The 11,933-nt window shown below is 44.9% G+C and overlaps 1 protein-coding gene across 1 annotated transcript in view; it reads right to left on the bottom strand.

Moving 5' to 3' along the window:
• Nucleotides 1–10,725: 10,725 nt before the first annotated feature.
• The window catches only part of PLA2G12A (phospholipase A2 group XIIA), a 71,174-nt gene continuing 69,966 nt past the window's right edge, over nucleotides 10,726–11,933 (bottom strand). The window contains exon 4 of the mRNA XM_082243357.1: nucleotides 10,726–11,041. Within this exon, the coding sequence (XP_082099483.1) occupies nucleotides 10,923–11,041 (119 nt within the window). The 3' untranslated portion in view covers nucleotides 10,726–10,922. The remainder of the gene's footprint in view (nucleotides 11,042–11,933) is intronic.

Genomic DNA, 11,933 nt, shown 5'->3' with positions numbered 1-11,933 from the left:
GTCCCTTACAATGGTGATCAGTGAGAAGAATGCTCCTTACATTGGTGATCAGTGAGAAGAATGTTCCTTACATTGGTGATCAGTGGGAAGAATGTTCCTTACATTGGGGGTCAGTGGGAAGAATGCTCCTTACATTGGTGATCAGTGGGAAGAATGCTCCTTACATTGGTGATCAGTGAGAAGAATGCTCCTTACATTGGTGGTCAGTGAGAAGAATGCTCGTTACATTGGGGGTCAGTGAGAAGAATGTTCCTTACATTGGGGGTCAGTGAGAAGAATGTCTCCTTACATTGGTGGTCAGTGAGAGGAATGTCTCCTTACATTGGTGGTCAGTGAGAAGAATGTCTCCTTACATTGGTGGTCAGTAGGAAGAATGTCCCTTACATTGGTGGTCAGTGAGAAGAATGTCTCCTTACATTGGTGGTCAGTGGGAAGAATGCTCCTTACATTGGTGGTCAGTGAGAAGATTGTCCCTTACATTGGTGGTCAGTGAGAGGAATGTCCCTTACATTGGTGGTCAGTGAGAAGATTGCCCCTTACATTGGTGGTCAGTGAGAAGAATGTCCCTTACATTGGTGGTCAGTGAGAAGAATGTCTCCTTACATTGGTGGTCAGTAGGAAGAATGTCCCTTACATTGGTGATCAGTGAGAAGAATGCTCCTTACATTGGGGGTCAGTGGGAAGAATGTCCCTTACATTGGTGATCAGTGGGAAGAATGTCTCCTTACATTGGTGGTCAGTAGGAAGAATGTCCCTTACATTGGTGATCAGTGAGAACAATGTCCCTTACATTGGTGATCAGTGGGAACAATGCCCCTTACATTGGTGATCAGTGGGAAGAATGTCCCTTACATTGGTGGTCAGTGGGAAGAATGTTCCTTACATTGGGGGTCAGTGGGAAGAATGTCTCCTTACATTGGTGGTCAGTAGAAAGAATGTCCCTTACATTGGTGATCAGTGAGAAGAATGTCCCTTACATTGGTGATCAATGGGAAGAATGTCCCTTACATCGGGGGTCAGTGGGAAGAATGTCCCTTACATTGGTGGTCAGTGGGAAGAATGCTCCTTACATTGGAAATCAGTGGGAAGAATGTCCCTTACATTGGTGGTAAGTGAGAAGGATGCTCCTTACATTGGTAATCAGTGGGAAGAATGTCCCTTACATTGGGGGTCAGTGAGAAGAATGCTCCTTACATTGGGGGTCAGTGAGAAGAATGCTCCTTACATTGGTGGTCAGTAGGAAGAATGTCCCTTACATTGGTGATCAGTGAGAAGAATGTCCCTTACATTGGTGATCAGTGGGAAGAATGTCCCTTACATTGGTGGTCAGTGAGAAGAATGTTCCTTACATTGGTGATCAGTGGGAAGAATGTCCCTTACATTGGGGGTCAGTGGGAAGAATGTCTCCTTACATTGGTGGTCAGTAGAAAGAATGTCCCTTACATTGGTGATCAGTGAGAAGAATGTCCCTTACATTGGTGATCAATGGGAAGAATGTCCCTTACATTGGGGGTCAGTGGGAAGAATGTCCCTTACATTGGTGGTCAGTGGGAAGAATGCTCCTTACATTGGTGGTCAGTGGGAAGAATGTCCCTTACATTGGTGGTCAGTGGGAAGAATGTCCCTTACATTGGTGGTCAGTGGGAAGAATGCTCCTTACATTGGAAATCAGTGGGAAGAATGTCCCTTACATTGGTGGTAAGTGAGAAGGATGCTCCTTACATTGGTAATCAGTGGGAAGAATGTCCCTTACATTGGGGGTCAGTGAGAAGAATGCTCCTTACATTGGGGGTCAGTGAGAAGAATGCTCCTTACATTGGTAATCAGTGGGAAGAATGTCCCTTACATTGGGGGTCAGTGAGAAGAATGCTCCTTACATTGGGGGTCAGTGAGAAGAATGCTCCTTACATTGGTGGTCAGTGGAAAGATTGATTCTTACATTGGTGGTCAGTGGGAAGAAGGAGGAGGACACACCCAAAGAGCTCTCTGTGAGAACCAGTCCTTTTCAAGCCTGGGCCTTGCTTGCTAGCTTGGCCCAGGAACAATGCCTGATCCTGGGGGAGGCCCTGGGAGGGATCCCCCTGATGACACGGGGCCTAGTGAGGTGGAGGTGGAGGACCTGTCTGTGGGTCCAGGCCCTGGTGAGAATGCGGATGTCTTCAGCCAGAAGATTATCAATCGTTTTAGGGCGATTGGGAGAGCGGAAGAAAAACTTAAAGTTTTGAAGGCTGAACACAAATCCTTCAAAACCAAGTATTTCCAGGCCTGGAGTAAAAATCGCACAGCCATGAAGCCTGAGTTACAGGAATTGGAAGAAAGGGTAAAGGAACAAACTTTATTATTGGAAAGGCTGAAAGACAGAAGTGGAGCATTTAAAGAAAAATTTGACAATGAGAGGCGATTTACCAGCCAAGCATCAGCAAGTTCTGTGGATCAGCAGCCTCAGTTAATGGATGACCAGGCTCCATCTGCCTCTGCACCTCTCCCCCCATGCCAGAACTGGGAATCACCAGCGGCAACCAGCCAGGGGGTTGAGAGTGGACATGGATCCCTGACATTCATCCAGCAGATGGAGTCACCCCTGAAAGCAGACAGGTTTGTATTTTCTGATGATCCATCAGAAATCCCTGAGGATGGGCAGAGGAGATACAGGCCAGCAAAGCCAGTAATGGTGGAGAAATCCCAGTACACCATGCTGCCATCCAACATGTCTGCCCCATCTGCTGTAGTGGATGGTGTCCCAGGTGAGAAAGAGCTCTGCATACAGCTACCTATTGGAGTTACCGCTGTGGAGAAACCGAGTGCAGACATGCAAGCCCCGGACCATCAGACGAATGTGGATGGACCTGCATTAAACACCCCAGGCATGGATTTTGCTGGTCTGGCTGAGACCAGTAGTCCCACGGCAAGCAAAATGGCTGCCAGCTCCAAAGAGCCTGCTTCATGTTCACCTGAGCCTCCCAGTCTTCCAGTGCTGATTGCTGATGGGGGAGGGGATCAACATAGTTCTGGAAGTGGAATGGAAGTAGCAATGGAAATATCCTGCAATGCTTTACCTGCTGCTGTGTTAAAACAGAATGCTATTTCCACAGCTGAAAACCCTGTCCTAGTGGAAGAGAAGATGACAGCTGGAGTTCTTACCAGTGCAGCACCAACTATGGATTCTGCTGTGAAGACAACAGCAATAATAAATATCCCAGCAAGTATAAAAAATGACATTAATGTTAAAGCAATGAATGTGGTGGGTGGTGGTGAAGGGGTTAGTAATGCTGGGAAAAATAAAAATGACATTTCTCCTCCTGCTCAGCAGAGGAAAGATTCGATTGCACAGATCAATCCCGAATCTGTGCAATCGTTATCTGCTAAGTGTGTGTCAGATAATTTAAAAAAAACTGATGGATTTTCTGCTGGGAGGAATGTTGGAAGCTATGCTTCAGCTTTGGGGAGTCACACCAGGGTGGGTGGTGGGAATTCTGTTATTAGTCAAAATTCAGGGAGGTTTGGTGGGTATAGGAGGAGGAATGTGGTACAGTTGAGATGGGTGGGGGATGGAACTCCGCCAGTAAGGGGGAGGGTGGCTGAGTTGATTTTGGAAATGGGGTTTAAAGCTTGTGATATTTTTGCTTTAATTTGCCCGGTGGGGAGTTATGAATTTGATTTGTCGTTTGTAAAACCTGAAAGTTTGGATCTCTTCTGGGAGAGATTTAGGAGGTGCAAGGGCCTTCAGCAGTGGAGTGGTTTGGTGCCAAAAGTGATTTCAAGACAGCCTCTGATAAAATCAGTGACCATTTTGGTGCGTAACGAATCCATACCAGAGGCTGATTTATTAGTATGGCTACGCCGATATGGCGAGGTCCTCACTCCACTGCGGAAGGTCCTTGATGAGCATGGGATATGGACAGGGGCCTGGACAGTGTCACTAAAATTGGGGGTGCTGGGCGATGTAGTTCAGCACCTTCCCTGCTCAGCCTTTCTGGGTAGGGATAGGCTGACCATTTTCTACCAAGGTCAGCCTAAGGTGTGCAATAAATGTGGTGATAAAGGCCACTTTGCATCGTCCTGCACCCACAAGAAGTGCTCACTGTGCCAGGATTTAGGCCATTTGGCCAGAGAATGCACCCAGATTCGGTGCAATTTGTGCCAGCAGCTGGGTCATCCATATAGCCAGTGCCCAGAGGCACTGCATAACTTGCCAGGATTGGAGACTGAGCTGCAGAGGCTTGATAAAGAAGATGAAGCAGCTGAAGTTAGAGAGGAAATTGTTGTTGCCCCTCCTGTGTCTGTTGTGTCAGATTCTGTTTCCCCTAGTGATGTGGTCCCTGAGTCTGTGTCTGTTGTGTCAGATTCTGTTTCCCCTAGTGATGTGGTCCCTGAGTCTGTGTCTGTTGTGTCAGATTCTGTTTCCCCTAGTGATGTGGTCCCTGAGTCTGTCCCTCCTGTTGTTCCTACATCTACTGTGCGTAGATCCTCCAGACTAGCGGAAGCTGCTGGGGGGGCGGGTATAGTGGATCTTCCCCCTCGGCCTACTCCACCTCCAGTCCCTGTCTCTCGACACCGCAAACGCGGCCAAGAGGGTGCAGGGGTGCTGGATGGTGGTGGGGTCGATGGGGTTGAGGGAGGGGTGTCCATGTCCCATGTCTCACCCTCTGTTGTGGAGGATTCGGATGATGAGGGGTGGGAGAGGACAAAGAGGAAGAAAAAGAAGAAGAGGAAGACCAGTAAGGCGGTCATTTCTTCCTTACAGTTAGAGCCAGGAGGGGTTCCTCTTGGCAACACATTTTCGGTTTTATCAGGGGAGGAGTTAGTATCCGATTTATCTACTTTATCATCTATGGATGAGGGGGAGTCACATAGTGTAAAGAGAGCTGTTTCGGGTGATGAGAGTGTGGTGGAGGTTAAGAAACGACTACCCCAATCATCCTGATGGCAGTGCCCGCTCTGATAAAGGTGGCGACCATTAATGTCGCCAGCGTGAAATCTGCAAGAGCTCGTGATATTGCCTTATTTTTGCTCAGTGAGTTTGATGCTGAGATTTTATTTTTGCAAGAGACCTGGCTCAATACTTTGGCCGATGTCCATCTAGCAAAAAGGGAGTGGAGATGCGGTCCCTCCTTTTGGTCTCTTGCGGCTGAGCCTTGCAGCGGAGTTGCGGTTCTTTTTAAAACCGATATGGTAACGTGCCGGCGGATAATTGAGGTAGAAATGGGGAGATGCATGGTCTTAGACGTCTCTGTTAGGGGGCAGGACCTGCGCCTGATCAATATCTATGGACCGCAGTCAAAATGGGACAGGAAATGCCTCTTCACAAAGATCAAGCCCTTCCTTTTTACATCCCAGCAGGTTGTCTTTGGAGGTGACTTTAACACCATAATTAGGCCTGAAGACAGGAGGGTCTCCATAGACAGGCTGGGTTATGATAGCGTTTTTCTTAGAGATATGGTTAGACAAGCAGGCCTGGTAGATGTGCACATTAAGCACTGCCCTGGCAGCACGGGATTCACGTTTCAGAGAGGGAATAGTCAGAGTAGGATAGATAGGTTTTTTTTAAAGGAGAACTCTGCTTTCTCGGCTCCTGAGTTGAGGGCAGTGGAGTTCTCTGACCACTGTATGCTGTCTGTGACTCTGAATGCCTCGGACACTCCACCCAGGGGAAGGGGTACCTGGAAACTGAATTCGGCTCTCCTGGAAGATGAAGAGGTAAGACAATCCTTTGAGGATTTTTTTCAGGCACAGGTTTCTATTCTGGACTTTTGCAGCAGTAAGTCAGAGTGGTGGGAGCTTGTGAAACAAAGGGCGATTGGACTTTTCAAGGCCATAAGTAAGAAGAAGCAGCTTGGTATGTATATTGCCTACCAGCATTTGCGGAGGAAGCTTGATCGTCTTGTCTCGTATGGAGGAGATCCAGGGGAGATCTCGGAGGTAAAGCTTCTTCTTAGGAAGTGTCAATACGACCGGCATGCCTCCTTGGTTCTGGAGAGAGATTATGGGAAATATCACTCGCCTGATCCTTACCAGAACTGTAAGCAAGGCATAGCAGTTAAGACGGTCATAGGTCTGAGGGATAGTACGGGTTCCCTGGTGAAGTCCAGATCAGGGATCCTGGAGATCTTCAGGTCATATTACGCAGACCTTCTGGGAAGAAAGGACCTTAGTCGGGACAGGATGGAAAGCTTTCTGGATTCTACTCCAGGATTGGGAAATGATACATTGCCTTTGATGGATTTGACAGAACCAATTTCAGCGGATGAGGTAGTTCGTGCTATAGAGAAGCTGGCTACCAAAAAGTCGCCTGGGCCAGATGGGTTGACAGCTGAATTTTACAAGTGTTTTAAGTCCATTCTGGCTCCCTTTTTAACGGAGGTTTATAACAGCTGTTTAGATGAGGGTTCTCTCCCTCCCTCCATGAGGCAATCCGCTGTGATTCTTCTGTCAAAAGGTAAAGACCCCTCAATAATTGAGAACTGGCGCCCCATCAGTCTTCTCAATGTTGATAGAAAGATCTTGGCGAAGATTCTTTTTTGGCGCTTGTCGTCAGTAGCAGGCGATTTGTTGTCCAATCATCAGCACTGCTCGGTCCAGGGCAGAAGTACCTTTTCAGCAATTTTAGCTGTCCGGGAGGCTTTGGAGCGATGCAGGGCTGCTGGATGGAGAAAGTACTTGCTGGCATTGGATCAGGCGAAGGCTTTTGATCGAGTCAATCATGAGTACCTGTATTTGCTACTTGGTAGATACGGCCTGCAGGGGAGGTTTATTGATTGGCTGAAAACATTATATAAAGGGGCTGAGAGCTTCCCACTTGTTAATGGTTGGGTTGGACGGCCTTTTGAGGTTGGCTCTGGGGTGCGCCAGGGGTGTCCTTTGAGCCCCCTGCTATATGTATTCGCAATCGATCCCTTCATAAGAAGGTTAGAGAGTGGATCGTTGTGTGGGGTGCCTTTGGGCATTGCTGGTGTGCCGCCTTTGAAGGTCGTGGCCTATGCCGATGATGTGTCTGTTATTATCTCTGGGATGGAGGAGGCGCAGGAGGTGGTCTCTGTGATAGAGCAGTACACTGAGGCTTCTGGCTCTAAAATCAATCATGAAAAGAGTGAAGTTTTCTGGATGGGTGAGGAGGGTGAAAGCTTCGAACTTCCGGATGCCTTCCCAGAGCCCCAGCAGGAAATTAAAGTGTTGGGCATCAAATTTGGTCCTGGTGACTATGGTCATCGAAATTGGGAAAGCAGGTTGTTGAATGCCAATGCCAAGGTGGCAAGCTGGAAGAAATGGAAACTTTCCTTGAGGGAAAGGGTTGACTTGATTAAAACTTACCTGATCCCAATCTTTTTATATGTCAGCTTTGTCTGTATCTTGCCGGAATCTCTCTATGCAAGGGTGTACAGCTGCTTTTTCCAACTGTTATGGGGAAATAGGCTGAACCTGATCAAACGCAATGTAACTTACCTGTCCAGGCGGGAGGGTGGTCTAGGAATGGTCAACCCTATAGTTTTCTTTTCTCTGCTCTTTTTAAAGTATAATCTTGGTAATATGTTAGCAGAGACCCCGCCGGGATGGGTGGGTATTTTTCAATCTTGGTTTAGGCCTTTTCTGCGATGCTGGGAAGATGGCGGGCCAGTGAAAAGTCTGAGAGTCCGACATGGCAAGCTTCCGGCTTATGTTGCCCCGTGTCTGAAAATACTTAGGCAGTGGCAGGTGACAGTGGGGGATATCAAGTCCCTCCCCAGAAAGCTTCTGGAGAAGAGGATTTTGGGCTCTGCTTTCAGTGTGTCGCTGACCTTAAGGGATTGCCCAGGCCCCGTAATGAGGGAGGGGTTGCGTTTAATTAACTTAGGAAGAATCCCTTTGAAGTTTAGGGATCAAGCCTGGCTCGCTTTCCATGGAAGGCTCTATGTGAGAGGGAACCTGAAGCATCGCCCTGTGGATGATCGGGATTGTCCTAGAGCGGAGTGTGTTGGTAAAGTGGAGTCTATGGACCACTTTTTGCTCCAGTGTCCCTTTAACATAGAGGTGTATAAAAGGGTGGGGAGGGCTCTAGGCATCCCCTTTCTCTATCGCATGAGTTATGCGGAGTGGGTGTACGGGGCATTCCTGACTCTCTGGGATTTTGATTTGGATACACTTTTTCTAGTTAGTATAGTTGTCCGTTACTTCACGTGGAATGCACGGTGCCAGATTACCCTGCGGAAGAAAGTCCTTCCTGTCGAGGTGGTGGTGTACGATATTCTGGGTGAGGTTGGGAAGATTCGGGATCTTGAGAAGGGCAGGGAGCCTCGAGCGGTCTGGATAAGGGCGTGGAGGAATATCAGACCTGCTTTTGGTGAACTGTCCATCTCTGGGTGAAAAGCTTTTTTCCTATGCTATTTCTTTCACGCCCTTAGCTTTTGTTAGTTAATATCTTCATTTTTGAAGAAGGGCTGCATGCATAATGGGAGTGGTTTTTGTTTCTTGACCTCGCAGGTTTGATGTCTGGTGTGGTGGTGTGAGTCTTATTAAGATTATTTTTCCCGGTAATGATGTGTTTCATGATGTGAGTTTTGTTTTTGCTGTAAAGCCATTCTTTATTTGAGAGCAGAACTTGCTATGTATTTTTTTTCCCTTTTCATGTAAATATGTATATATTTATTTATGTATATTGATTTTATGATTATTGATTGCAAGACTTTTAATAAACAAAAATTGGGAAGAATGTCCCTTACATTGGTGGTCAGTGGGAAGAATGCTCCTTACATTGGTAATCAGTGGGAAGAATGCTCCTTACATTGGGGGTCAGTGAGAAGAATGCTCCTTACATTATTGGTCAGTGGGAAGAATGTCCCTTACATTGGGGGTCACTGGGAAGAATGCTCCTTACATTGGTGATCAGTGAGAAGAATGCTCCTTACATTGGTGATCAGTGGGAAGAATGTCCCTTACATTGGGGGTCAGTGAGGGGGTCATGCAGCCTCGCCAGCGCCACTATACACATTACTAAAGATCTCCAGAAAGCAGTGCCGAGAGGTAGAAGGGGGCGGGCGGCGCCGAGAAGAAGTAAGTCTGCGCTCTCATCGGAAGTCCCGGCGCCTATGATTGACGTCGGCATAGGAGGCGGGACTTCCGATGACAGCGCGGACTTCCTTCTCCTCGGCACCGCCCGCCCCCTTCTGACTCTCGGCGCCGCCCGCCCCCTTCTACCTCTCGGTGTTGCTTTCTTGACATGTTTTTTATATCGGCGTATAACATGCACAGCTACTTTTTCCTCTATTTATAGTTAGAAAAAGTGCTGTTATACGCCGATAATTACGGTAATTTTCATGGCAAAGAGGAACTTTGAAATTAACTGCAATTCATCTGATCACTCTTCATAACATTCTGGAGTATATGCAAATTGCCAGCACAAAAACTGAGGCAGCAGTTTCTAATTCCGCGTTATGCTCTCTGAGACTTCTTCTTTTCTGTTAGAATGCTGCATTTTTTTAACACATTTAGTTGCAACTAAATTTAATGTAAACATTCTTTACTTGTAATCAAATGGGGTTTCTTTTACAATTACTCTATTTAAACAAGATCTAGACTGAGAATTTGACAAGCCATTCCTACACATGAACAATAGAAGCAAATCTCCATGTACCACATTGCAGCTCCATTCAGGGAGAAGTTAGTGTGCAGCAAACCAGCTCATGTAAAAGAAAACGCTTCTCAACAAGGATTGTAGTCCCTGGGCAGACTTTACTATTAACCCTCAGTTAGTGCCTATAAACTGTGCTTTTTCCTGTTTGAGTAAAATCTCCAATAAGCATAAACTCCTACATTGTAAGCTCTATTGAGCAGGGCCCTCTGATTCCTTCTGTAGTGAACTGTATTGTAACTGTACGGTCTACTCATGTTGTAAAGTGCTGCATAAACTGTTGTCACTATAAAAATCCATGATAATAATAATACATAACTGTACAGACACTTACAATTAGCTTGTTTGCCTTTCAGTGACCATATGTCAAAAGGACATACACAATCTAACTGCCAGGGTCTTTGCACATTTAAACCACCAATGACATACTGTCCCTCCAACCTTAACCATTTTTTCCTTTTACATATAAGGTTAATATAGATTTTTTTTATATAGTCAATATATTATGCATTTGCCAGACTACCGTGGAAAGCTACTGTAAGTTCTTAAGGGCTGGTAAAGAGGACATTGAGCCTCTTTTAGTAGAATATTGCGGTTATATAATTGAATGCACCTACTCATAGACAAGGCACATTTTAAAACAAGTTTATTTAAGCTAAATTATACAAAACAACAAATAAACAAGAACAAACACTATACATTACAGGATAACAAAGGGCCATCCTGAGATTTAAAAACATTAATTGAATTAAAGTGCACAGTTTAAATTGTTCCTTCAAAAATTTCCCAATGAAATGTTAACAAATGAAAGGGCACAGATTTATAACGACAAAACTTTAAAACAGAAGACTCATAAATTTAATAGAATAAAGCAAAATATTCCCAAAAGAAAATGCTTTCCTGAGATACCAAATTTGAACAGACCCAGGCAGTGAAAGGGTAAACGTGTCTGATCAGTCAGTGAAATAACATTTTGACATTTTCAGTGTACCTGGCTCTAGGGGACAATAGGAATATGGCTAAAATTAAATGGAAAAGAAAAAAATAAAAATATCAATTTACACATTTTTATTATAGTTAGAAACTTAAAATCCTATTCATTAAATTATCCAGTTAGCAAATGTACAATAAAAGCATATGCATACATTTATGTATGCATATCTATGTGAGGAAATTACAAGAATATAATTTTTCTAGAAACTATCCACAACTTGAACAAAAATATAGGTTTCCTTCATAATACAAAATGCATTGAAATAAAATGGGACAAGTATTCCAGATCCAGGCTCATTACTGCAAAGACTATCCAGAAGTCTTTATTTCAAAGGTCTATCTTCTCCTCATAGGGACAGATGCAAGCAGCTCTTTGGCTTTCCATAAAGGGTTTGCATCCCAAATGTATGACTGCATCGAACAGGAGATCCACTGTAGATTCACAAGCTAAGAGAAAGAAAAAAAAAAATTACTTTCAAAATGCAAAATGTTATTGGGTGTAATAAATTATAACCATTTATTATAGTAAGCAGAATGGAGAAATAAAAAAAAAAAAAGAAAAAGAAATTAAGAAATAAAAAAGGAGATGACATCTATTGAAGGACCACTCATTTTGTACAAAGGTATTCCAACATGATAAAAAAAAAAAAAAAAAAAAAAAAGGAGAAAAAAATAAAAATCTTCTGATTTAGGAAAATCCAACTCACCCAATAGAAAAATTGGATTTTTTACTTACCGTAGAATCCATTTCTCTGATGTTCATTGACGGACATAGCTCCTGTCATTCTTGACAACTGGGTTATACTGCCCCCTACAGGAGTAGGGCACTAGGCAGAAAAAAACCTTCTGGCTACACCCATGGGCAGTCCCAGGGGGTGTACTCCCTCTCCCTGCTATAGTCACTCGGTTTTGTTACAAGCAGTGACAGGAGAATTATAACTCCACAGAGGGGTGGGTGCTGTGTCAGTCAATGAACATAAAAAAAAATTGGATTTTACGGTAAGTCAAAAATGCCATTTTCTCTTTCGTTCATTTACGGACACAGCTCCTGTCATTCTTGACCAATGAGACGTCCCAAAGCAGTGTTAAACATGAGGGGTGGGAAACGGCAAAAAAATTCCCAAGGCTAAACATTAGCCAAAGGGGCTCAACCAAAACAACTGGAGCCCATCTGAAAAAAACAATACATCCTCAAAGAGGATCAGGTCCTCAAACAGCTGCCTGCAAAATCTTGCAGCCAAAGGAAGCACCTACAGATGCCAACACATCCACTTTATAAAACTTTGTAAAAGTGTGCACGGGCAACCAGTTGGCCGTCTTGCAAACCGGCGTCACTGAC

This window comes from Pelophylax lessonae (assembly GCF_965119305.1).
Source record: "Pelophylax lessonae genome assembly, chromosome: 1".
NCBI lineage: Eukaryota > Metazoa > Chordata > Amphibia > Anura > Ranidae > Pelophylax > Pelophylax lessonae.
Note: the sequence above shows the minus strand (reverse complement) of the source record. Positions and strands in the feature narration are given on the sequence as shown.